The sequence below is a fragment of the Nanorana parkeri genome, unplaced genomic scaffold (genome assembly GCF_000935625.1).
Source record: "Nanorana parkeri isolate BGI_ZX_2015 unplaced genomic scaffold, ASM93562v1 scaffold378, whole genome shotgun sequence".
Lineage (NCBI taxonomy): Eukaryota > Metazoa > Chordata > Amphibia > Anura > Dicroglossidae > Nanorana > Nanorana parkeri.
This window is the reverse complement of record NW_017306646.1, coordinates 214,145-242,119: the sequence shown is the minus strand read 5'-3', so window position 1 is coordinate 242,119 and position 27,975 is coordinate 214,145. Positions and strand designations below refer to the sequence as shown.

At 40.5% G+C, this 27,975-nt stretch overlaps 1 protein-coding gene across 1 annotated transcript; it reads left to right on the top strand.

Moving 5' to 3' along the window:
• Nucleotides 1-27,841, top strand: LOC108789128 (dimethylaniline monooxygenase [N-oxide-forming] 5-like). The gene is made up of 9 exons (XM_018559066.1): nucleotides 1-79; nucleotides 7,959-8,096; nucleotides 11,180-11,368; nucleotides 13,481-13,643; nucleotides 15,240-15,382; nucleotides 19,001-19,200; nucleotides 21,492-21,841; nucleotides 25,751-25,823; nucleotides 27,477-27,841. Exons 2-9 carry the CDS (start codon nucleotides 7,965-7,967, stop codon nucleotides 27,814-27,816), a joined length of 1,590 nt encoding a protein of 529 aa, XP_018414568.1. The 5' UTR covers nucleotides 1-79; nucleotides 7,959-7,964; the 3' UTR covers nucleotides 27,817-27,841.
• The last annotated feature ends 134 nt before the right edge of the window (nucleotides 27,842-27,975 follow it).

Sequence of the window (27,975 nt, the reverse complement as noted above, 5' to 3'; positions counted from 1 at the left end):
GGAAGCAGTAGTCTGAATTTCATGCAGTAGCCTGCCGAGGAAACACTTCTTAGTAAATCAGATATTCCTTCACTTGCAGGTTTGTATTCATCTCTAGAAACTTTAAATATTCCTGTTGTTGGTGAACGTTTTATGATCTGGCTGTTTGTTTTATTGTGCTGACTTGCATCCATATTATTCAAACACCTTGCATGTTGTATTTATACTATTTCTTGGCAGTCACAGAGACGTTGATGTTATGCAATGCTGAGTAGGGTACACAATAATGAGTCTCGGGGGGGAATTTATCAACGGAATTGCAACAGTTTTAGCCTCTTAAATCTTTTTTTTTTTATGTGCAAATCTGTCTTTTAACATGTGCCCGTTTTGACTTGAGCTTGCACTACTTTTCCAACTGCACGTGTTTTGCACCTGTTTTCATCTGCACTTGTTCTGCGGCTGTCTGAAACTGGAGCATCACCTAACAAAACAATCACAACTTAAGACGTCCCCATGACCTTCTTCAAGAAGCGACAGTTAAGCTTTTTGCCTGGAATTACAAGTCTTCTTTCCTGGAGTCTATTAAACCTCATTTATCAACAACATTACACTAGAATCATAAATCGGCGCAAAGAGCGTCAAATACATTCTGTGCAAGTTCAAACACTCGCAATTGCTATGATAAATTCCCACCTCTGTATGTACAGATGAAATAAGACTTTTAACACTAGATTCCTTCTTTGAGCATTACTCATTTGCTGTTGTTATAGAATGTGTGGAACTATAGAAGGGGGCACAGAATTTCAAAAAGGTGGATTGATAAAAAGAGTTCAGAACAGGGAATGAAATCACCCATTGAGGCTGACCTCTCCTATGTTCACTAAACCTGATGAGTTCTTCAGATCCATTGAAACATAATTTTTTTAAGTTGATGTAAACCTTTTCAGCCGATATATGGCTGAAATCAGCCGTACCAGCCTGAAGTGAATAGCCGAACAGTGTTCGGCTCACTTCACTTCTGATCGGTCATTCACTCGGCTGCCCTCGGCAGCTTTGTGAATAGACCCCTTATTTTTCTAAAGTACTGAGTATCATAAACAATTGCCATTTCCTTTATGCAGAAGTAAACTCATTAAAAAAAACCCTGGGCTGCTGTACGGGCTATTCACTATAGCCCGTACAGCTCCAGAAGTTGGCAGAGGGGCTCAGTCGAGCCGAAGGCATATGCTTCGGCTCGGCTGAGCGGAAGTGAAAGCCGAAGCTGGCCGAACGGCCAACCTTTGGGCGACCGACAGCCTGCTACTGACTGCTGGGCGGAGCCAGCGTCATCTCACAGCTGGTTCCGGCCACTTGCACAGACAGATCAGCACCCCTGATTACCAGGTAACCAGGGATGCTGATCTCCAGACAGCCCAACTCTCCCGGACGCTCCGGGAGTCTCCCGCTATTAGATAGCAGCTCCCGGCAGCCCGCCCAGGAGAGAAACACTTTCTCCCGGAAAGTTTTACTCTGCTCGATCAAGCAGAGTAAACCTTTCCCTGCTCTGTTGTCTTTTTTTTTTCTTCTTCTGACATCGGAGCCGCTGGCTGCCGTCAGAATAAAAAAAAAATTGCATAGGAATGCATGGCTACATTCCTATTGGCTATTTCAATTTGCAATAGCCAATAGCAAACTAGCTATTGCACCCGCTCACTGCTGCTGTCAATCAGCAGAGGGGACCTGAAGTTCTCCATCAGGTCCCCTTCTAGTGATTGACAGCAGCAGAGGGTGGGTGCAATAGCTACTTTGCTATTGACTATTGCAAATTGAAATAGCCAATAGGAATCTAGCTATGCATTCCTATGGTGTTTTGTTTTTTTTTGATGGCAGCAGAACCGCCCGGCCAACAGAAAACAGTGAGAGCTAGCTCCGCCCAATCGCTTTCTATTTTATTTTTTCTACTTTTTTTTTTATTCTGCTCGTACCCACAGAGGTACCGAATAGTATAGCCGAACATCAGCAAGTAGCCTGCCGGAGGTTCGGCTCAGCGATCCAGATGTTGGATCGGCTGAGTCGAACTCCTTCTGCACTTTGGGTCGGCCGAACATGCTGAGCATGTTTGGCCGACCCGAAGCCAGCCGCAGCATGCCGTTGTACGGCTGATTTTACTCGGTGTACGGCTGAAATCAGCCGTACGAGTCTGAAGTGAATAGCTGAACAGCGTTCGGCTCACTTCGGGTCGGTTATTCACTTGGCTGCCTACGGCAGCTTTGTGAATAGACCCCTAGGTATGTATGTAGGGAGATTGTAATATCTAATTGTATAGTGTATGGCCAAATGAAGTGTACACTGCAGCTCAGTGTATGTTCCCTGCAGGATTCTGTGCCGGGATGAAGGAATTGCCGTGCATATGCGCAAGAGTTACACCATCCCAGCCAAGTGAATCAAGATGATCAAAGTCTCTGAATCTGGAAAAAAGACCTGGTCCTGTTGAAAGTGCCGGTGATAAGAAGGCCGTTGTATTGCTGGAGAAGGGCATTCACACAGGCCCGGATTCCCCACAAGGCCACCTAGGCCTGGCCTCGGGGGCGGCAGGGCGCAGAGGGGCGGCAGCGATGTCGCCGATTTCACATGTAAACAGTGTGCAGCCTTCTCCCCCTCCCCCCTGCACTTACCTCTCTCCTTTGGTTCCGTCCTCCGCCGCCGAGTCCCGAGTCTCTGACTGCAGTGAGCAGAGCGGCAGGGTTAAAAGTAACCCTGCCACTCCGTGTAGACTGTAGACAGTGAGAGGGGAGAGCTGTGCTCTTCCTCTCTCACCTGTCACAGAAGTTCCAGCACAGTGCTGTGCTAGAACTCCTGTATTGGAGGTGACAGGGTAAATAAAGAGAACCTGTCACCTTTCACCTCCAATTGCTATCACACAGGGAATTGTTTTCTACTGTGTGATAGCAATAAAGTTAGGTGAAAGTTTTTTTTAACTAAATCGCAGGTTCTGCATCGCAGAACCTGGCCTTGGGGCAGCAGGGAGAGTAAATCACAAGATAAGCATGCAATAATGTGCAAATATGCTCACCATATTTGCACACTATGGCAAAAAGCTCCTGGAGACCCAACATTCATAAGTGGTTTAGTTCTGCTTTAAGCCTGAGATTTGGCCACAGCTCCTGTTACCGCTTTCCCTAGCAATCCTTCTCCAAATTATTGCTGGCATTACAAAAAAAATCCTCTTTTTACTCACTTAAAGTGGTTGTGCGACACTCCAATCTTGGGTCATCTCTCTTTTTCTGTTCCCAGAAGGCAGGGCTTTTGTTCAAGTGTCCACTTGACTGCATGTGTGGCATAGGTACTTACTATTGGCTTTACGTCAGCTGGGTCCACTCAGGATCCAGAAGAGTCTGCAGTGGGACTGTCAGGGATCAGCCAGCATGGGCAGTGCTGGATCAGCAGTCCCCTGCACCTGGAAATGGAGCTGGCAAGAGACAGTGTATCTTTCTTCACAAGCATTGGCTAGAGGGGGGGTGGCAGGGAATTATAATTTTCCTGGAGATTGAGTTTAATTTAGCTACACACATTCTAGTTGCATCAAAACTAGGGATGCACCAATACGTTTTTTGGCATTGAGTACGAGTACCAATATATTTTTTTTTGCACTTGCCGATACCAATTACCGATACTGGCATCCCGAGGTAGCATGGGCCCGGCTAATCAGGAATCCTGATTGCCCAAGAAGCTGATGTTCTTTCGAAAGTACACCGGCTTCACACTCCCTCATGGCACTGAGAGACAGCCTGGCTTCCTAGCCAATCAGAAAGCTAGGAGACAGGTCATGACATGCCGTCAGGCTTTCTGATTGGTCAGGAGGCCAGGCTGCCTCGCAGTGTTGCGGGGCAGCATGAATCTGGCTTCCTAGCCAATCAGGAAACTAGAAAGTGGATCATGATGTGCCGCCTGGATTCCTGAGTGGCCAAGAAGCCGTCTCCATGCTCCCTCGTGGCACTGCCGAGCAGAGGGAGATCTGACCGGTAGTTCCAGTATTGGGATAAGTATCAGAGCATTTGGGCGAGTGCGAGTACTCGCCCAATTGCTCAGTGTCGGCACTGATACCAATACCAGTATCGGTGCATTCCTAATCAAAACAAAAGCTGTGCAAAGGGTTAGAGTTTCTTTTTTAGAAAGCAACCACAGCCTGAGAAGAAAAACGTGTCTCCTGACAGCATGCTGCAGGGTGCTGCTGATCTTCTACAGTCTCTCTGCAGCCAATTAATGTCTATATACACTCCAGCAGTCCCTGCATGAAATTTCTCTGATTAGGTTTCTTGATGATGAGAACAATGGACCATGCCTGACCTTCATAAATTATTTCTTGTCTCCATTGGAAGCCTGTGTGCAGGGCCATCTTTAATACTGATTGGACCCTGGGCAAACAGTTTCTTGGGCCCCCCCCCGGCCCTAACAGCAGCATACGGAAGAGGTGGGGGCAACACTATGTGATGCCAAACGCATAGTAAGCAGAATGGTGCTGCAAGGGTTGCTGCCTTTTCTTCAAGCGAATCCCGAACAGTCTAACACCACACTGCAACTTTTTTTAGAATAAACAAGAGAGAGGGAGGAGAGACAGACATGGGAGAGAACGAGGAGAGACAGCCAGGGGAGAGAGCGGGGAGAGACAGCAAGGGGAGAGAGAAGAGAATGAGGCGAGACAGCCAGGAGAGAGACAGCCAGAATAGGGAGAGAGGAGAGACAGCCAGGAGAGAGAGTGATGAGAGACAGCTAGGAGAGAGAGTGAGGAGAGACAGCCAGGGGAGAGAGAGAAAAGAGACAGCAAGGATTGAGAGAGAAGAGACATCCAGGGAGGAGAGCGAGGAGAGACAGCCAGGGGAGAGAGCAGGGAGAGACAGCCCAAATAGAGTGAGAAGAGACAGCCAGGAGAGAGAGCGAGAAGAGACAGCCAGGGGAGAGAGCAAAGAGAGACAACCAGGAGAAAGATTGAGGAAAGACAGCCAGGAGAGAGAGCGAGAAGAGACAGACGGGAGAGAGAGAAGAAGAGAAGAGCCAGCCAGGAGAGAGAGCTAGGGGAGAGAGCAAAGAGAGACAGTTAGGAGAGAGAGCGAGGAGAGACAGACAGGAGAGAAATGGGAGAGACCGAGAGGAGAGAGAGGCAGAAGCGACAGCCAGGGGATAGAGTGAGAGACGGCCAGGAGAAAGAGCAATGAGAGACAGCCAGGAGAGAGAGCCAGGAGAGAGACAGGATATTCAATATCCTGGTGGGAAGCTGTGCGGAGTCTCAGGAGGACTATACGGGATCTCAGGAGGGCTGTGTACGGGGTCTCAGACGGGCTGTGCAGGTATCGCTATCGGTGCAGTAGCATCCCTAGTGAATTATAAACGTGCAATACATTTTATAGACCAACTACACATGCAATCTAATAATAATCTATATGTGAAATAAATATATACTGTAAGTATGCAGAATCACCCTATGGTGAATAAATACAATATATAGTGGGAAAATATCTAATATGTATTTATTCACCATAGGGTGAATCTGCGTATTTATATATTTCTGTATTTATTTCACATGTAGATTATCAGATTAGATTGCACATGTAGTTGGTCTCTATTGCGCAGGGCATGTTTATAATTCACGTTTTTTAGGTGTTATATACAGTTTTTTAGCATGGCAGCTTAGGGGTTTGTTGTTCCATAGCACAGATCCTGTTTGTAATATTATCGATAGGTGCATCCCTAGTATTGAGAGTACAGGAAGCTTTGCTGCAGCCATACATAGAACTTGATGATGACATTTTCTTTAAAAACTCTAAATCCTGCTTCAGCAGCATAGATTGAACTAGAGACGCAATGTCAGGAACCTGCTCTGCATATGTATTTGTTGCACACAGTATATGTATCTGTTGCATACATAAACTGTGGCATATTTGGGCACTTACTTGGTGTGAAGGTCCAGAGAGGGGAGGCAGGAGGGGACACAGTGGGGGTGACATCTCAGGGCACGGTGTGGGCTCCCAGCAGGGCCCCAGACAACACAGGAGAGCAGAGTACGGAGAGCGGGAGGCGGGGCCAAGTTGATAGTGGGCGGAGCCCAGAGCCACGTCTATGATGCTGTATGTAGCCTCCTGTCTGTAGAGCACCGATGCTGTGTACACAGACAGGATGCATGTGTTTATCTTATGTGGGCTGAAGGGGCAGCTGCTTTGGGCCCCACAACAATGATTGGGCCCTGGGCGACTGCCCCTTTTGCCCTGCGTTAAAGACGGCCCTGCCCGTGTGACAGGGTGACCACACAGGAGCACAACTAGGGAATAGGGACAGAGTGTTGTCACCTAATAACAGGAAGTGCAGGAACAAGTATATTCATGGCAGAATCACCTGGATTTACTTTAGTGAGATCTGCAGATATAACAAAAAATGTAAGCTTTAACTAATAGGTGAAAGCTAATGTGTGTTTTTAGTGGTTGGTTTTACATATACAGTACCTTAAGAATTGGTTTGTATGGTTTGAATTGTATCCATAGCCTAAGCATTGTTTAGCTTTGGATAGGATAGTGAATGTTCAAGCATCTTTTTTGTCCTATCCAAAAAAGCAAAAAACTCGCGGCTCCAATTCCACCGGACTGCAGATCAATACAGACATCGGGTGCAGGTTGCAGCGTGCTCCTACTTGTCAAATAATATCTCTCCAATCTCTCTCACAAAACCGAGGTCCATAAAAATCCAACTTTATTGTTGTAAATTCCATGCAAAGTTCAAAATACAAGGTATACACCACCATCTCCCACCATACTCTCCCACTCCAACACCTTCTTACGCGTTTCACCACCTGGGCTTAATCATAGAGGTATGAGGTATAGAGCTCTCTGAGGCATAGAGCTATGATTAAGCCCAGGTGGTGAAACGCGTAAGAGGTGTTGTAGTTGGAGAAATACTATGGTGGTGTATACCTTGTCTTTTGAACTTTGTATGGAATTTACAACAATAAAGTTGGATTTTTATGGACCTCGGTTTTGTGCGGCTGATTGGAGACATATCATTCTATCTTGGAGACACAACAGGAAGTAAGAGGAGGTAAGTGGATCCACTCTCAGACAGCTGCTACTGGAAGAGATATCACTGTTTTGATTGCGATACCCGCGCAGAATTTGGACTGTCCCCTGTTCTTATTTTATCCCCTACTACTAAGCGGCAAAACCAGTTACAGTCAATACAAAACACCGAACAGGTACTGAAAATTGATTCTTACAGCAGGCCTGTGTGACTATGGGTACAGAATGTAATAATCCTTCCATTATGCATCCGTTGTGCCTTAGTTCTCCCAGGTAAAATTTTCCTTGCTTATCTATTGGCTTTCTCGCTTATTTTTCTTTCTTTTGTGTTGCACTTGGCTTATATGTATATACCCTATAATTATTTGTTACGATTTTGGCTTGCATTATTAAATACACTTTAATTCAGACCTCAGCAATCACATGTTGCTGGACAAAGGATACGTGTGGAAGTGTCATTGTTCTCTCCACATTTAAGAGCTTCCCTGTACAACTCTGCTGTGACTGATCATTTCACGGGTCCTGCCCACTGGGTGCTTTGTCATAATTGTATCTGGTTTTTGCAGATCCGTTAAAGGAGGTCCAGTAACTGATCCAGGCTCGTCTGGAGCAGAGCCCCCTTCACAGCTGCAACTGATGTGTGCTCCAATGTCACTTACCAGAAAACATGTGAAGTGCACATCAATGTATGAAAAGTGCTACAGCATGGCTAGAGAGAGTGGGACCCAAATCTGTACTTTAAGATTTCATTGCCATAGCTACTACATACAATATCAATGTGTAACAGCTGACCAACATCTCTCCTTAACCAAAATATTAGTTTAGTGAGGACTAAGGCTTTAAATATATGAACATGTCATATGTGTGTATTTGTAAGGTTTTATGTTATGTTTTAATTATCTGCTTCTTTAACATATTTTCTTTTTATTTGTTTTCTAGGTCAATATGGGGAAAAAGGTTGCTGTGATAGGAGCTGGGGCTAGTGGCCTGGTTGCTATTAAAAGCTGTTTAGAGGAAGGATTGGAACCCACCTGCTTTGAGAGAACTGAAGACATTGGTGGGCTATGGAGATTCAAAGTTAGTTACTTAATTGCTTAACAAAAGTTCTTGCAAAAGTGTGTATAAGACCAGAGCTGATATTTCGTAACCAGACTTTAAACCTAGAATTTGCTTGCAAGCTACTACTTTGCCTGTGTCTCTTTGAAAATCTTGGACAAGTAAACCACTTTTTCGAAGTTCATGGCCTACCTGCCAAATAAGAGCCACTACAGATTTTCTTTATTTTGTAAATGTAGCCACAGCTGGTTAGTGCACTTAATGAGTTTCCACTTTCATTTGGGACAGCTTCATGTTACAACAGCACAGAAATACCCGTTTTAGCTTTCTCCTGCAGCATCATGGCAGCTAACATGATTGGTTCTGTGGTTTGTCTATGTGCATAAAATGTGTTGATATCTGAATGGACATGGCCTGCAGGTCTGTATGAGCAGCTTTAATAAATTAAGCCATGGTTATGCTCCTCTGGTGTATTACACTCACCCTCAGCCTCTTGTAACTGCTGGGCTACTTTATGGTGTCCATGCTTATCTCCACCTATCACCTAGGCGAAAATGAGCAGTTAACCCTTGCAGTGCAGAAGTAGCCCCACTGCAAATGTACGTTTTTAAAATTCCTGGAGTTCTTCTTTATTATGCTCAAAGCATAGCTATTCTTATCCACAAAAAATACAATTTTCCTGTAATCAGATTTGATCAGACAAGTTGAGTCATTATGTGTTTATTTATTGTAAATTATTTGGTTTGGAATGTATATTGGCAACCATCTGTTTCTCTCCCGAACTCTAATGAGGTTTCAGGTGCTTAAAACATTGGCACAGTTTATGGCAGCGAACCTGTCTCTCTCTGTTTTAGTCATTGGTGATTTCAAGAATTATATATAGGTTTCCACTTGCCTGGCTGCATGAGCACCCTACGCAGACCCTATTTTCTAGAGTATACCTGGTAATTGAACTTGGCAATCTTTGACATTGGTCTTCCCCACATGTCTCCCAGTTTTTGTGCCACTGCGAAACTCACGATACCCTATCACAGACTGATCTAGCCTTATGTACTAGTTATGATCTGCCATATGTTTTGCACTGTTAACCTGTTGCTCAAGGGAATTACAGCTGCCTCCTAGCTTTTGAATTTTTCTCTAGTCTAGTCTTGGACCTAGAAAAGTATCTGTACATGTACTTGTACTGAGTACGGTACTTGGTATCTGAACATCCCTATCTTAAAAACACATTCAAGTTCCGTAACTATTAACAAAATGTAGCTTATTTGTGTATGACTCAGCTGTAGATCCTGAAATCATCTCTGCATTTGTGCTGATACTGTGTAGCCACTAATCTACAGCTAAGTGATACACAACTAAGCTGCATTTTTGTTAATAGTTAAAGTACCTGAAAGCATTTTTAAGATCTAAAGTGATATTGATGTCAAAAGGGTTTTAAGCTTTTCCAAATGCTTGTTAAATCACTTACAGTGGATGCTGCTTCTTGATGTTAATAAGAACCAGCTGTTCTTTTTTTGCCCATTGGAATGCATTGCTAGATTCCTATTGGCTATTTCAATTTGCAATAGCCAATAGTAAACTAGCATCGTACCCGCCTCTGCTGATGGACCTGATGGAGAATTGCAGCAGAGGGCAGGTACAACGCTAGTTTACTATTGGCTATTGCAAATTCAAATAGCCAATAGGAATCTAGCAATGCATTCTAATGGGCAAAAAAAAATGTATTTATTTTTTCTATTCTGACACGTCTGTGTCAGAATAGAAAAAATAAAAAAAGAAACAGCAGTGTTTCTCTCCTTGGCGGCCGGGAGCGGGAGACTCCCGGAGCTCCAGGGAGAGTTTGCTGTTTGGAGATCAGTGTCCCTGGTTAGCAGGTAACCAGGGACGCTGATCTCGGCTGGCTCCCCCCAGCTGTCAGAAGCAGGCTATTGACCGGCCAATGGCCAGCCGCTCGGCCAGCTTCAGCTTTCAGCGTGGCTCAGCCGAGCCGAGGCATATGCGTACGGCTCAACTGAGTACAGCACCCCTTCGGTTCTACTGAACCGAAGGGGTCCTGGGGCCGAAGCTAGCCGAAGGATCGGCCAAAGCTACGGCTAGATCCTTCGGCAGCTTCGTGAATAGACCCGTTAGTTATGCTAAATACCTAATACCAGTTTCCGTCTGACCTCAATGTATGAACCTACTATAGTGGTGCTTCTGAAGGAAGGTAACAACCCTCTTCTCCCTGTCTCTTCTCTTTCCATTTCTCTATTCCATCAGATCAAAATTTTAGCCAAAGGGCCTGCCACTAGGATGGCCTAAGTGGTGCACACCATAATACATCCCAGCCAAACAGGATTTATGCTTTATATTACATACAAATGGTATTCCTGAACATGCAAATCCACTTACCCTTGATGTGGCAAAGGCATTGGTTTATGGGGGGTGGGAGTAATTATGGGCTATACTTGATACATTTGGCTTTAGGCCTAACTTTTCCAAGTGGGTAAGACTTCTCTATGGCAATCCATGTTTCCATGGTGAAGATTAATTACTTATTGTGTATTTCTTTCTATTTACAAAGGTGTATGAGGCAGGGGTGTCCCCTCTTGCCTCTGATTTTTGCCATTGCCTTAGAACCCCTTTATCAGTCTCCACATTTCTACCTGGTGACCCTGCCAGTAACACACTTCCTATCCTATGATGACAACACTTACTAACTTCACTGTATCTATAGAGGAGCAGCTTTGTAACACTAGGCTGCTCTCCTGATTTGGACACATTATCCTCTCCTTATGTCCATTACATAGGGTGGGAGATGGCTTTGTAGACCCAAAGAATATTGGAGAGAAAGCTGATAACATTGTTTGAGGTTTTAGTTCAATGCACAGGAAGTTACAAAGGCGCAATATTGCTGTAATGTCATGATGGATTTTAAAGGGATATTATTGTTCTTTTGATATTTGTTTCATAAGTTAGCATTTATAATTTCTAATGCTTAAATTGAAAATAGTTATCTATGATTTTTTACTTAATTTGTCAAGTATATTTAAACCAAAGGTATGTTCATATACTGGCTTTACATCAAGAAAATAATTGCATATTTAAACTATAATCCATTACAGGAAAATCCAGAAGATGGCAGAGCAAGTATTTATAAATCTGTCATTATCAACACTTCAAAGGAGATGATGAGTTATAGTGATTTCCCAATTCCAGATGATTTTCCAAATTTTATGCACAACTCCAAGATATTAATATATTTCAAAAAGTATGCAGAACATTTTCAGCTGACACAGTACATCCAGTTCAAGGTAAGCTTGCTGTGGTTTAATGTTGTCCAGTATGCGTATATGTTTGTAAAAAAGAAGGTTACCTATCTCTCTGTAACTGACCTTAGCTGAACGCTCTGACAGTTTTGCTGGTACACACAGCCACTGTTACATAGAAATAATTAATAGAATGCAGCATCTTTTTAACCAATTTTCTGGTTTATATGTAATATAGGGATGCCTACATGACCAAACATGCATAGAGGCAGTTGTGGAATCATTGAATTAGCATTTTTTTAAAATATGTTTATAATAGATTTGTGGTTATGGTGGATGAGGACTAAGTACAGGCAATAGACTCAATTAGCCTCAATTCACGAAGCTAAAACAGCAGGATAAGGAGCAATACTTTAAAAATAAAATGAGATCTGATAATTACAGTCACATGACTAAAAATATAGATCTTGAAACTTGTATGTTGTGAAATGATGTATGGGTTATTGATGAACAACAATATTGGCTGTGCAGCTATGAATATGGGCATATTATAAACAGTAGAGCAGCTATGAACAGCAACTAATCCTTAACATATGGTGCTAACGCCTATACATGTTGTTAGGGGACTCTTAAACTGTTTGTAATGTACTAATAATGATAGTGTGTAACATGATACAGCATGGCAGTAAAATCTCATACGTAAAATATTGGCTATTCACAGTAATCCTGTTTGGGCTGAGTGCAATAGTACAATAATGTAATGTTGTATTAGACAGGACAGTTTCTCAGCAACTCAGTTTCTTTTGGGAGTTTGGAACAAGATATTCTTTTGTAACAAAATATTAAATGTTGAAAGAGGCAATCATTTACTTATGACAATGTTATGCAACTAGGGCATGAAAACAGCATACTTTAGATAAAAAGGTCAAAGAAGATAGATAATAAAAAAGAATAGATTGGAAATAAAAGCATAGAACATGAATACATGATATAGTATATACAATACATATATAAATTATTTTGATTACTATACAAAATATAAAAACAATATGTCAGTATAATTGTAATAGAAAAGACCCTGTAACAAAGTGTCATAAATGGAGCAACGATTAACTTCTAAACAAATAAATAACCAGTTTTTAAGACCTCGTAAAGAGACCTGAGAAATGTTGACTTTTAGGAAACAAAGGGGGTCTATTTAAAAAAATTGCATAGCTATTCACCTAGCAAAAGCTGCACATACATTCATTCTTTGCAAATTAACAGGCTGTTGTGAGATTGGGGCAACATTGAATGTCCTCAAGACGTTTTCTTATTTGGTTGAATGTATTTGGGCCAGGGGTAGGCAACCTCAGAACTCCAGCTAGGGTCAAACTACAAATCCCATCAAGTGCCTGTATCTGGGAGTCATGCCTGTGGCTATCAGAGTCTTGCAATGCCACATAGAAATTGTCGTTTCACCACAGCTGGAGTGCTGAGGTTGCTTACCACTGGTATAGACACTGAGCAGTAACCCATTCACATTGCATCACTGTGAAATTAAATAACTTTTATGAGCACGCTTTGGATACCCTAGATGGACAGCATGCTCTCTAAGTTTATATTTAATAAGAACTATGCCATATATGTGCCTTCTAATGTTAATTTGCTAGATTTGGAATACAGAACGGACACTTTGCAGACCTTAGTTATGGTGGTGAGGAATATATAGGAGGAATTCACCTCGGTATATGGATTACTCCTAAATACCTAAAAACATTTGACCAGATAACAAAATGCTTAATAACATTAGATTTTGCTCCATTCTCACAACAGCTAATTAGTTTGCATAGAACAAATGTACACATATGTAGTTTTACTGGATGAATAGCTCCGCAAATTATTTTGTAAATAGATGTTAAAGTGGTGGGAATATATTTGGAATATGCTTTAATTTCTAGAAGTGATCCATCATCTCCTCAATTCACAATGCCACCAAAGCCTAATATTTTGCCATGAATAGGACTGATGTGCAACTGGTTCTTGACCTTTGCATTGCATTTACATCTGACTTGATGAGATGCTGGCTTTTCCTTGGATAATGTATTAAAATGTTACTCTTTTAAGTGAAGAGATGAATTCATAATTTTTAATTAATGGCAGGCATCTTAATTTCAGACCAACGTGTTAAGTGTTGCCAAACGCCCAGACTTTGCCAAGACTGGACAGTGGGATGTCACAACCGAAAAAGATGGCAAGCAGGAGACAGCCATCTATGATGCTGTACTTGTTTGTAGCGGCCATCATACAGATGCTCATCTCCCTCTGGACTCATTCCCAGGTCAGCTGATTATTTTATTGCAGGTTTTGTGTAGCTGAAGTTGGTTTCTAATGCAACGTTATTCTTTATTGCAAAGGTGAATAGCCCGTACAGCACCCCCCCGGTTCTCCTGAACCGAAGGGGTCCTGGGGCCGAAGCTAGCCGAAGGATCGGCCGAAGCTATGACCAGATCCTTCGGCAGCTTTGTGAATAGACCCCTATGTTACAATTCAGAAAACGAGTTGCTGAATATGATTTTCTGTCATTTAAACAAACACTGGTAGAATCAAGACTGCACATGGTGAAGGCCCATTATCATGCTTACAGTATTTATGATTACAGCAAAACAGAAATGGCGATGTGTAACATTCAGTAGCCTGTATCAGCCAGGCAGAAATAAATAACATGACAATAGTAATCTGAAATGTGATTTGCTGCTACATCTGCCTTATATAGTTTGATGCTGTTCTGGTACCTATGGTAGTAGAAAGACCAGTTGGCCATAAGGTCCATGCATTTGTATCGTTATGTATGTAACTGTACCTGATAAAGTTTGGTGCTAGGAAGGTACACATTTGAAACAGTATTTTTGAAATCATTAACTTGTCCTAATGTATACAAAGCAGCACTGATTCTAAAGCAGTAATCTCTTTACCCCACTTATGAACATTATGAAAATTCTGGAACAGCTGAAAGTCACTGTCTGAAATGAGGATGAAGGGACTTGTATATGAATCAGGAGCAAGAGATTACATTGTTACATATCCTGATTCAGGAAAATACATTAGCACAGCTTTGTAACAATGTGTTGGCAGTTGCAAAGGTAGTAGCAGGAAACCAATAGCTGGTAACACATTTCTGTGAAACACAATACAATTTATTTGAACACACCAACATAAATAAAAACATATACAGTGAAAAATCCAATAAACCAACCAGTGAAATGCGCATGCAGATCAGCAGCTCAATGTAACTCTATAGGGAGTCAGGTGTCCGTTTACATCTGATTTCCCCAGACCCCGTCTAGGTCCGGCAAGAAAAAGGTACAAAGTTCCGTTTTGGCAGACCTGATTGTGGCAGATTGGAGGTAATCTGATGTAAATGGACGCATATCCACTTACATCTACCTTCCCCATACACTAATATAGGTCCATGCAGCTTTTTTTTTTCTCTAAGATGTAGGAAAAAAAACCAAACAGACATGGATGGCATAAGAGCCACATCTGTTCCATACTGCTCCAATCAGCAAGGGATCTGTGCATGGATCCCCTGCTGATCAGAACAGATGGCACCCATGTGAAAGGGGCCTTAGGTATATAGCTGGATTAGCATGCATGATATTTTCTTTACCTTGGAAAGTTACATCATAAAGATACTAATGATCACATTCTTGTGTTTGCTTCTCTGTAAACATAAATACCTCTGACATTTACTTAATTTGATCAAAGCTTTTATGAAACAAAAGATGCCATACTGTAAATGCAGTAAACAGTGGGCATCAACCTTGATTTCAAATAAAAAGCTGAACAAATCTGTAGGACTATTAGGTTAAATCTCTTGCATTTTTATAGAACTGTAAAACAATAATGTATATCTTTCTGTATCTATATGTGACAGGAATCCAAAATTTTAAAGGACGCTACCTTCACAGTCGGGATTATAAGAACCCCGAAGAATTTGCAGGTAAAAGAGTGGTCGTGATCGGTATTGGAAACTCTGGTGGAGACATTGCTGTTGAGCTCAGCAGAACCACATCCCAGGTATGACTGAATCCACAGGAAAAGATATAAACTATAATTGACCAAAAGCCAATAACATGTGATTGTACATTTCATTCTTAATGCAAGACAATAGTTGAAAAGGAAACCTTTTCTTAAACAAGCATGGAGGTTACCATCGCTACTTCTCATTCTGCAAATCCTAATTTTTTGGCAGTAATTGTGACCCTGTGGCTTTATTACTTTGAGACTTGAGACTTAAATCTGACTTTCGTGATATGCTTCAGTGTCCTGGGTCTGACTTGTAGTATTGACCAACGAGTCATCCTTATTGCCAAGAAAGCCAAAAAAGTATCTACAGAAGTAATTCAACAATGACAGCCTCCCTATTTCTCCCATCAAAAGTTTACTTTAAAAAAGGAACCTCTGCCAGCTTTTAAAATTGTAGTTCCCCACCCCTCTCCCAGATTGTAAGCATTTAAAGTTTGTTATTCCCGGGGGATACAACAAAGATCAATGCTTACCTTATTCCTTGCTCCCCCAGCAGCATGGTGCTCTGGTGCTCTGCTCCACTTTCCTTTATTCCTACAATGCGGGTTGGACCTCAATGTCCTCACAGTTCAGGGGTACCTGCCCTGCATTGTGCCTGATCAAATTAGTGAGGAGGCAGCCACATAACAGATAAAGAGGAGGGGCTTTGTAGGACCGGTTGTCCAGCAGGGAGGAAGACTGCAGAAATGAGGAATAAGGTAAATAAGACTGTCTATACCATACTCCCTAGACTAAACATGCATTAGAAGCTTACTATCTTGGGATGTGGGAGGGGAGAGAACAAGCTACCAGAATGGATTTTTTTTTAGCTGACTGGAGTTCAGCTTTAGGGATAAGTCTACCCAAAACAGATAGCTACATTATTGTCCCCAGGCCATGGCTTTGTAGCCAATACTATAGAGACCTAGATCCTGGAGTTTTATTTATCCACTGCATACATTCAACAAAGACTCAACTTACATTCAATGAGGATAAGTGATTGTGCTACTGGAATTTTCCCCCTACTTCCACTGTTGATGTACTGTATGTTATGAATACTAAAAAACTGCAGGGCAAATGGCAAGTGAATCCCACTGAATGTAAGGAAATCTAGGCTTCTTGATTGTGCCTATATTGCTCTATATTGGCCTGCTTTTAATCACTAGCACCATGAGACATGCGGATTCAATGCAGATAGTTTTTTGGAAGATGTTATTTGAGTTAGTATTTGCCTGTAAAGTGTCTCACTTTTTCTAATAATATTTTCCCAGAAACCAACTAGGTATGAGAATCCATAGAATCTAGATATTGATATTTCAGATCTGTCAAAATATTGAGTTATTGTACCCCATCTTATTCTAAAGCCATGTGTTTTAGAAACCTTTAGAAAGATGAAGTATACCCATGGCCATATAGAAGGAGATGGGGTACAATAACCCACATTTTTTAATGGAAAATTCTAGAAATACTGAATAAGTTGATAGATTTGGTATGATTTCCCAGGAAATCCTGGTAATGATAATTCAATTTCTGAAGTTCTTTTAGAAGCTCAAAGGCAGGAGGTAGGGCAATGCTACCAGAAGGACTTAAAAAACAGAAATCAATGGGCATATACAGGAACAAGGGGAGGAGGAGACACCCCTAAATGAAAACTATAAATTCTATGTATAAAAGTATTGGCAAAGACACTCACTTTTGTTGGAATCATTTAAAGCTTTTAATTTAATACCAAATAAAAGTTTAGGTTTTTAAAAATGTTGAAGGGGTAGTCGTGCAAATAAGCAATGTATATCAAATTTATTACAATTGTCAATTATTTGAGACCCCAGATACGTCCAGATATTGTCTGTTTACAGGAAAAAACCTCTTCATATTAAAATGAATAAGAGTTGATAGAAAATGGCCAGTGACAGGGCAGTTTTGCATTAGTGAAAACATGGACTGCCTTAGTGACCTACTGGCTATTTTCTATCTGCAAGTAAAAGCGTGACTATTGCTTCTTAATGAAAGAGCATGTATTGCTGCTAAAATTACTTGAAATAAATATTTTTTTAACTGAAATGAATTATATTGGGTGCTGCTGCTGTAAGTAAGCCAAGCTAATTTTAAAAGAAAAATAAATAAATTCTGTGCTGCCAGTGTACACTGTAGTTGAGATGGCCTGTAAAAAATGTACTTCCTATGTTCCCTAACACTACATCCAGCTTTAAGCATGTTAGTTAAAGGTTTTGTGTATTTTAATTGTTGCCCTGGAAGCCACATGAAAAGACCCTGTCCCTGCTGTACTGTAGCTTTAAAAAATATATTTTGGGGTTTCTTGGGATTGAGTTTGGGTTCCATGAATTTCTGACAGGATTCGCCAAAAAGCCAGCGAATCAATTTCAGGCAGATTTGCTCATTCATGTTTAAGATCACAAGATCATTAGTCTAAGTATTTTATTGTTGGGTGGATATAATGGGCACCATCAAGCTTTTTTAGTTTTTGTAACTTTTAGTTGTTTTAACACTGTAGGTTGCTAAAAGTCTCCATAGAGCACAGTTGTCCAGTGAAAACTTAGTTCTGAATTCCAGTGTTTAGGCTGGGTTCACACCTGGGCGTACCATAGGCGTGTTTTTTCAGCTAGTTTTTTGGTTCAGTAAAGCGCACGTTCGACGCTCGATTTTATACCTCCCTGGCGGTATGATTTTTTAAAAATTTTTACTTTATTGTCTCTATCTTTTTTTTCGGGTTTTTTTTTGAAACTTTCAAACTTCCCGCCGGTTCCACCCCCCTGCAAAGCGGCAACTCACAAGGGACGGAACCCGGAAGTCGGCAGCGGCCGGAGGACACAGCGGGGATCGCGAACAAGGTAAGTCCTACGCTGTATTCCTGAGTGTGGCTCGGGGTTACCGATTTGTTAACCCCGAGCCACACACGGGAATACCAACGGATACGCGCGGAAAAATGCCCCAAAGAAGCTCCTGTACTTGTTTGGGCGTAGGGCGTTTATCAGCGCATTTCCACGGGCTGAAATACGCTCAGGTGGGAATCATGTCCATAGGGAAGTATGGGATTTCACTGTTTGAGCTTTTTTCAGCGATTCGATCAGCGCTGGAAAAACGCACAGGTGAACTCCAGCATTAACTTTTTTACCACACTTGTAACAAGTCCTTTCCTCTGCAGAAACAAAATGCTCTCAATCCTATGTAAATTTTCATTTCTACAACATAACCCTTTAATGCTGCAGCAGCTATTTTAAGCCCACCATTTTCTGGTCTGAATGACCTCCATCATTCATCAATCACTTCTCCCTCTGATACATGCTTTCGCTGACCCCCCTCTTTTAGCTTTTAGTTTCTCTGCCATCAATCATTTTGTTCCCAAGCTTTATGTGAAAAAGCACACCTTTTCCCTTTAGCAATGCCTGCAACTAGAGTCAAACAATTAGCAGACTACACAGCTCAAATCTGTTCCCCCCAGTGGCCACCAGGGATGCAGATCTAAAGGGGTACTGGGGATTCTTTGATATAATTATTTTGAAAAAGATATGAGACAGAATGTTGTGATGGTTACAGGAGCCTGCTGGCACGTTGGTATATTTCTGTTATACGTGTCAACTTTTTAAATATTTCCAACTGAATTCTATTCAGGTGTTTCTCAGTACCAGGAGAGGATCTTGGGTTCTAAATCGGGTCTCTAATTATGGATATCCAGTGGACATGTTACATCTTACTCGCTTTCTAAATACACTGAAACATGCCTTACCAGTTCCTGTGTTGAACTATGTTGGTGAATCCAAAATGAACCAGCGGTTTGACCATGCAAATTATGGCTTGAAACCTAAACACAGGTAGGGTATTTACCTAACTTAAATATGTATTAGTGAACCCATGCAACTTTTTCTGGCTTTTACCAAACAATGATTTTGTCTTACCTTACTCAAGTCAGTTTTCTCAAACCATTTTCTCAGGAGATATCTTCTAGATGCTATCTTTGAAAACATAAAAAGTGTGAATCAAGGAAAAGAAACAACACAGATATTCAATTTTTGCAAACAGTTTGATCGATTTGGGGTGTTGGGATATATAGTATTATTTTGGTTAAGAAATTCACAATAAAGAGCAAAACAGCCATTTGCTAGTCAATGCAAAATTAGTCCAGAAAGCTGTTGTTTACAAAAATATTCCAAATGGCTGTTGATTACCAGAAAAAGTGAACTATAATTGTACCTTATATTGTAATTGGTGCACACAAATCCATTGAGTCGCTCACTGGATTCTTGTAATAAATCCGATAACTTGGTTCTTTCACACTAGGGTTTGATGTTATACCCTCCAGCAAGTCCATAACAATGGAATCATTCTCTTACAGCAGGACTCCCAATTCATGTGTTTATTCTACATTAAGAAGAATCTGCCTGTAAAGCGTGGCACCATACTTTGAGGCAATTGGTCAGAACTGTGAATTCAGATGGGAACCCTTTGCTATTAGTGTCAATTCTTAGATGTGGCAGCTGCATTAGTTTCCATTTTTCAGGAAAATGAAATTTTCAGCAAGTACAGGTAATACCTGTTGATCTTGCCAGAAATGCAGTGTCCTTGTATCTTCCAGCGAATTGAACTGAAAGCATAAAACAATCTTATCTTCCTTCCAAGCTATGGTCTTTAAAATACAAATTTCCCTGACCTCAATGTAATGAAGATGAGGCAAGGAAGACATGTTTGTAATCCAAATCAGAAGAGCAGCGTTGGTGACAACCATGGCTCCCTCCATAGATACAGTGGATTTATTTAGTGTAGCCACCTTAGGACAGACAGTGTGTTATTTACCTAAAGCCTAGAAAAGAAAACTATTGTAGTCACCACATTTAAGGATTAGAAAGAAGAAATATATTACATTTGTGTTTTGGGGGCATATACACTTTAACTTGCCAGTGAAACTGTATTGTAAATGTGGGTTTTGTTGGCCTGTAATTAGAGTTGTAGAGATTTAGCAGGCTTCTCTCACTTTTTCTGGGGAAAATTGTCTTTTTCCATATGATACTGTGCTGTGCAACCTCCCTTTTATGCTGCATCTTGTCTGGGAGAGGCTGAACTTCTTCAGGTTTAGGTCCAAGCATCTCTAAGAAAATATATTTGAGCAAATTTATAAGATAAGGATCCAAAACACAAGAATTTAGCTATTGGGCAGTTATGTGTAGGAAATGAATGTTAGATCAAAAATTATAGCAATTTAGCAGATAGAGAGACTGTCTAAATGAGTCAAATTAAAAAAAAACAGCTGCTGACAGATATACAATGCAGACACCTAGAGGTACTTACATATGGCTTTGAAGTCCCCCTGCATTTTGTGAGATTGATACTTATGATCAATTTACTTTTTCAATGACAGTTTACCAGTCTGATACCACCATAGTTCACACTTGGCTATATAGGCAAATTAAATACATTTATTACAGTAGAGCTCCACTAGAGCAGTACCCTTATGGATTTCTGAAAATTGATAAACCCTTCAGGTCCATATACTAACTATAGATTTGAGGCCCATTATCATGTACCTGGTTAAAGGACATGAAGGCTTTCCATACACTTCTGGTCCAGACACACCTGGAGTAGTGCACAGGAAGTGAGGGGGCAGGGAGTGGCACAGGTGTCAGAAGACCAGTTCATGGAAGTTCACTTCTAGAGGAAGACTTGACTGCTCTTGGTGCTCCTGCAAACCGACAGAAAGGTCACTAAGAAGAAGCAGCCTGGTAAAAAGCTTGTCATTAGAGTCCAGGACAATGTTGAGGTTGGCAAAATATACTGGAATCCATCTAATGAACAGCTACAAAGTTTAAGAAAACATCCTTAAGGGATCATTTTTATCCTAGCAGTAGTAGAGCATTGTACAGGTTAGCCATCAATTAGTACAGAAAGTTTGAAGTTTAAGTGATAACCTTTACTGACTAGCCTAAGTTACTAATGATGCAAACATTCAGTATTCCTCTGATCCCTTCTTCAGGCTTTGTACATTGCTTAAATAATAGGGATCTAAGGAATCCAGAAAAATTGCATCCTAGGTTAGCCAATAAAGGGTATCACATAGATTCCAACTGTTCTACACATCATTTTAATAACCATTTTTCCCTATTGTTGTTAGTATTTTTAACCAGCATCCCATGGTGAACGATGATCTTCCCAACCGAATTATTGCAGGCACTGTACTGGTGAAATGCAACGTGGCAAGGTTTACAGAAACGGATGCCATTTTTGATGATGAGAGTGAAGAAAAAAACATTGATGTTGTCATATTTGCAACAGGCTATAGCTTCAGCTTCCCTTTTTGCAAAGAGATTAAAGCGGAAAACAACAAAGTGTCATTATATAAATATACTTTTCTGCCCGAGTTGGAGAAACAGACGCTGGCTGTCATTGGTTTGATACAACCGCTTGGAGCCATCATGCCCATCTCGGAAATGCAGTGCCGATTGGCTGCAAGAGTCTTCACTGGTAGGTACCCATATATTAAAGATCTTAGTGGGAAAAGTAAAAACAGTTATATTCAGTGTTAGATGTGTTGCCATATACTGAGCTTCTACCAGGAAGGAGCTGTCCTAATATCTGTCTTAAAAATGTGTTCCTGTGAAAGGCCCTGTCTTTTTCCTTAGTCCATGACAGTACTCTTCCTCCCACCACCAACTCTAGTATCTTTTTGTATTTCCTTTTGCTTCATCACATATATGTTCCTCCTTATGCATCTGCAGCTATATCTACTGTGCATATTTCACAGGCCCGTAGGTATGCAAAATGTTTATGTCATCAGACTAGTCAGTGTGCAAGATGCAAGGCAGAGCAGAAAATATAACTCTTTATGTTAGTGGCCGCATCCTCATGTATTCAATTTGGAGTATGCTGTGGCATATCCTTAAGTGAGAGACTCAGTACATTATATTTTTTTAAATCAATTAACAATAAACAGCCTTAACTAAGATGTCTGTAGGCATGAGCTTAAAGTATATTTCCACTTTTAATGGCAAATTTGAGAGAAACCCCATTATATGTTTGTTATGTGTTCCTGCTGAGAAATATTTTTTTAATATATATTTCTTACCGTTTATATGTTTTTTTGCAGCAGGCAACATGGCTAAATCCTAGTTTTTCTGAGCACCTTCACAGTGACCTGTCCTTATTGAAAGACTGAGGACAGGAATGTGTTGAACTTGTTTCTCTCATTAACATACAATGCAAAAGCCAGGGTTGTAATCCTGTAACCTTTTTCTAGGACAGTCAGTGTTTAAATCTACCTTACAAATTATAATAAAATAAAGCAGCACAGTACAGATACGTTTAACACAAACCCCTCACAGCCCGTCCTGACAGAAGCCAAGTAGAGGTTTTAGCAAATAAAAATAATTTTAACCTGCAAGCATTTTTTTTAATTTTTTTTTTAGCTTATGTGATGTGAATGGGAACATGTAACAAATATAAAATAGGTGTTATCCCAACTTGGCTGCAAAAGTGGAAATACACTTTCAGGGTGAATTCACACCAGATGCGTTGGGGCCGCACTGGCTGTTTTTTCAGCACAGACCCAACGCAAGACAAGGCAATATGCAGATGGACACAGTTCACACCAAATTTCTGCAGTTGAACTTGGTGGTGTATGCTGAATAAAAGTACTGGATGCAGTACTGTTTCCGAGTGCAGCAGGATGCAACGCGGTACAACCGCCTTGCATCACGCTGTACTCGTAGAACTTAATGAAATGTCACAAGTGACATTTCAATAAAGTTCTAAAAAAATAAGGAAACAGTGCGATGTGCTGGGATCAGTTCATAGCGTCTAGTGTGAATGGACCCTAAGTCAGACCATGAATGTATGTCTATAAGCCCTGTTTAAGTCTACTTGGGTGAAATAATCAATTGGTTGGTTTGGATTATACTGGCCACTGGTTATTGCTTTGCCTATCTGAAGTATGGCCTTATATGAAATATGGAGGTTTATCTCAGTGCTCCCTCTGTTTTTTCTGTAGGCCTAGACATACACAATCCGACGATGTGTATTAAACCATCTGAATTTAGATGTTTGTGGAAAGCTTTTTTGTATTAAATCTATTCTAGTGCTTAGATTCTACCTGTACAGCTGACCCTCATATAGCCTCAGCAGGAAACCTGAGTTTTACAAAAAGACATTTGCAGCACACAGATAGTGTGCCATCCAAAAATTAGAGTGCAGGCTACATAATTATGTCCCTTCCTCACTGACTGCACCTGGTATGGTGTGATCCAAGTAATTTGTAATGACTAGTGCTATTGTCCATTTTGGTGCCAGGTTGTTCATCAGTAGGTGCTACTTTTGGGGGTACTAACTGTACATTCTATATATCTACTTCTTTCACTGTCAGCTACAGGCAGTGGAGTAGATCTAAGGAGTGTGAATATTATGAAAGTAAGTTTCAGTGTTCTTGTTCGGTATCCTGCGGTAACAGCTACACATTAGTGTTTTTTTTGTGGAGGGAGGTGTAACTACTACTGATACACTTCTAGAACCCAGTATTATTTAGAGAGCGTGTATCTTGATATAGGCATTGGTGATCTTCGAGACATTATAGCAATATGTATTATCCTAATAAGTTTGCACTACAAATTCTGAAAAAGTGAGATTATCCTGTAACACATTGATTTATCTGTAAATTATTTTAGCTTTTTCCATAATTGTGAACCCTGAATTGTTGAAAAGACAACCTGCACTTAAAATCTACATATATGTAATCATGAAAACATAGTATAAATATGTGCTCATGATGCCCACATTATAGTTTCTCCTGCCAAAGCATTTTGTTAAATTATGGCTAGAGTAGGGTAGGATCTGTATGGGAACACAGGGTATCACAGGGAGAATAAGTGATGGAAAATCTCTACAAAGAGAACACCCTTTATGAGTAGAGTAGGGAAAAGTTAGCAGGTCTATTCACAAAAGGGTGAAGAGTTTGGAGAAGGCAGGAGGAGTGAACAATCTAGGCCAAAATAGCTGATTTGGAAAAATTCTCCATTTCAGCTCACTTTCCAGTTCAGCTATGTTGTCCTAGATTGTTCACTTCTCCTGCCTTCTCCAAACTCTTCACCCTTTAATGAATAGCCCTGTAGAACTTCTGCAAGGTTTTTAATGCACTGCTCCGCACAATCGTTTTCTATTTACTTTTTTTTACTTTTTAAACTATTTTTCTGTTCTACTCGGTCCCTCTTCACTATTCACTCACTGCTGTTCGGCATCTTTAAGAATGGCCCGAACAGCAGTGAGAAGCATGCCGGAAGTTCGGCTCAGCCGATCCAGATGTTGGATCGGCTGAGTCAAACTGCTTCAGCACTTCGGGTCGGCCGAACATGCAGAGCATGTTCGGCCGACCCAAAGCCACTCGAAGCAAGCCGATGTACGGCTGAAATCAGCCGTACCAGCCTGAAGTGAATAGCCGAACAGTGTTCGGCTCACTTCACTTCAGATCGGTCATTCACTCAGCTACCCTCGGCAGCTTCGTGAATAGACCCCTGTGTCTACTTGGCTTGGCGAGATTTATTTCTGCCATTTATTGTCCTGATGTCACAGGGATAGAAAGAGAGATGAAAAATCTTTGCGGTCCGAAACATTCATTAAAAAAAATCTTACAGAGATCCTTACTCTTTCCAACTTGAGATGGGCTTCAAAATATATCTAAAGCCAAAACATTTTTTAATATTAGAAAGAGTAGGGAATAGTTAATACCCATGTCAGATATATATTTTTTGATCTCTTGGTTCCATTTCAGAGATTTATCTTTGTTTCCTGTTCTGTGGACCCAGTAGGTAGTGTGAGTAGATTGATCCAAAGTCAGAGAAATTCCCTTTTAGACAACTGTCACCTTAAACTGTCACCTTTAGCAGCATACAGTTTGAATTTACTTTACTTTTAGTTCTGGTAACAATAGTCACTACGACAAATGGAGTCAACGGGGTTCATTCTACTAAAGGCAAATAGGCTGTTCAGTTTGGAAGGGAATTTGCACTTTGCAGAGGATTTTTCTCTAAGGTTAGTGAATGTGGTGAAAATCCACTTTGCAAAGAATACCCAATCATGTGTAAGGATTTTTGCTTGCACTCGATTGGATGATGAAAGTCAGCAGAGCTTCACTATATCCACTAAGCTAGGGCAAAAATTCCCTATGCAAGCTCAAATTCCCTTGCAAAGTGAACAGCCTATTTGCCTTTAGTAAATCAACCCTAGTGAATCTCCGCAGAAGAGACACCATCAACAACAAAACCTTGAAAGGGTTGCTGACTCTATACAAAACTACAACAAAGTGGAGTAACCTTAGAAGTCTAGTTCTTTTGTACATTTATGCAAAAAATACTTATTATCATTTTTTTGTGTCCCTTTAAACTCTAGGAGCAAAATTGCTGCCCTCAGCTAGCGCCATGAAGGAGGATATCAGAAAAAAGAAAGAAGAGATGGCAAAACGGTAAATTTTAAAATCCTGCCAAAATAAGATTAGAAGTATAAAAAAAAAAAACTTAAAAAAAATAAAGTAATGTAGTATATTTTTACAATTATGTGGATATAACTTTGCCAGTGCACAGAAAGTTATGGTTGTTGATAGTTTATTTGTGACTGACAAACTTACAGTAATTGCAGCAATTTGCTGCAAGTGACATATACTTTTTGGAAACAAACCTCCCAATAGCCCTGAAAATGAAAACATCTGAAAACTGACACAGAATGAAAAAAGAAAAAATAGATACTGTGCTAATCACAATGAAATGTAATTTAGAACTAATACATATTTATTATGTAAATCATTTCTTATCTGCCTTCTATTGCCATGTCTATTGTTTAACAAAAAATTTTTTTGCAATGGAAAATAAAACCAAGGGAAGAATGGATGTCAAGTGTATTGATATGTATAACTTTTTAATATTTAATCCAGCCAGCATTTACTCATAAAAAGAATATGATAAAATGTGAGAATATCGCACAGAGCAAAAGATGCAATGTAAATATACACTATATGGACAAACATTTGTGGACAACTTACCATCTCACACCTTTATGAACTTGATGGACATCCCCATCTAAAATCATTGGTAATAATATGGAGTTGCTTCCACCACACATACACACACACACACACACACACACACACAAAATATGGGGCTATACAGCCTCCACTCTTCTGGCTTTCTACAAGATTTTGGAGTATGTGTGCGGAAATTTGGTGCCCATTTGGTCCCCCAAAAAATCAGATACTGATGTTGAACAAAAACCTGGCTTTCAATGTATTCTAAAGGTCAATAGGATTGCTGTCAGGATTCTGTGTGGGCCAATGAAGATCCTTCACACCAAACTCATCAAACCTGGTTTTATGATGGCCAGGTGTCAAAAATATTTATATAGTGCACCTCAACTGCACAGGAACAACTGTCACTTTGACCTTTGGCCTTTTACCACATCCTTTTTTCTTCCTATTCCCTACTGCACATCACTTTACTTTACCCCATGGTATGACTCCTTAGTTTCCCTTTTTTAGCCATTATTAATTAACAATAGAGACATTTACGCTATTGACATCTCAGTAATTAAGGAATGAAAGCTGAAGGAAAGAAAGTGATATTCACTTATGGCAAGCTGCTTGAAATAGATCTTCAGAAAAAAAGTTATTTTCCCTTTATATTTTGGATAGAGTAGGGAGGGTTAAAACTTGTGTCAGTTTTCTTGCATTTTGTGTCCCCCTTGCAAAAATTCCCTATCACTTCCTCAACCCCAAAGTTGGGACAGATAGTAAGTGGAATTCCCTGTGCTTCAGTTGTCACCTGCACAGAAAGTGAGGGGGTAATCTCCCTAACTGTGACCACCACTGCAATACCAAGCTGAAGGAAGAGCTAACTCTTCCCTACTCTATCCAAAATTCCCATTTTTGGTTGAAGTTACACTTTAAAAAAATACAGGTAGGGTGAGTGGGAATATATCTTTACAATTCAGATGGTGAATGGAAAAGCCCTTTCCTATATTGTAAAAATTGTATTCCGGTTTACTACATTTTCGATTGTGTCAATAAATGCAGCTAAAATTAAAGGAATATATAATTAATAATAATGATTTTTTATTTCATGTCCAGCTATGTGTTCAGTCAGCGCCATACCATACAGGTGGACTACATAGAATACATGGATGAATTAGCGGAATCACTTGGTGTGAAGCCTGATTTGTGGGAGCTTCTTCGTACTGATCCCAAACTTGCTTGGCACGTCTTTTTTGGACCCTGCACACCATATCAATATAGAATAGCTGGACCTGGAAAGTGGGACAAAGCTAGAAAAACCATCCTAAGTCAATGGGATCGAACACTGAAGCCAACGAGAACTCGCTATGTAGAACAAAGCTCAGGCATTTCTCCTATACAGTTGTTTCTTCTGGGGATATTGGTGGTTTTTGCTGTAATATTCTTTTACTCTTAAAAGAAATTACTCATACAATTGCAGACCAGCATACATTACATTTTAGTGGGGCAGTTGTCACGCAGTAAAGCGTAAGAGATACTGTGCATACTTTTGAAAGATTTCCATATGAACTATGAAAAGCAAAAATTTAAAAGTTAAATTTATAAAGTCTATGTG

Coding starts and splice junctions, on each gene's coding strand:
- LOC108789128 (XM_018559066.1), top strand. CDS start 7,965: ATGGGGAAAAAGGTTGCTGTGATAGGAGCTGGGGCTAGTGGCCTGGTT. Junction 8,097..11,179: donor GTGGGCTATGGAGATTCAAA/GTTAGTTACTTA, acceptor AATCCATTACAG/GAAAATCCAGAAGATGGCAG. Junction 19,201..21,491: donor GGCTTGAAACCTAAACACAG/GTAGGGTATTTA, acceptor TATTGTTGTTAG/TATTTTTAACCAGCATCCCA.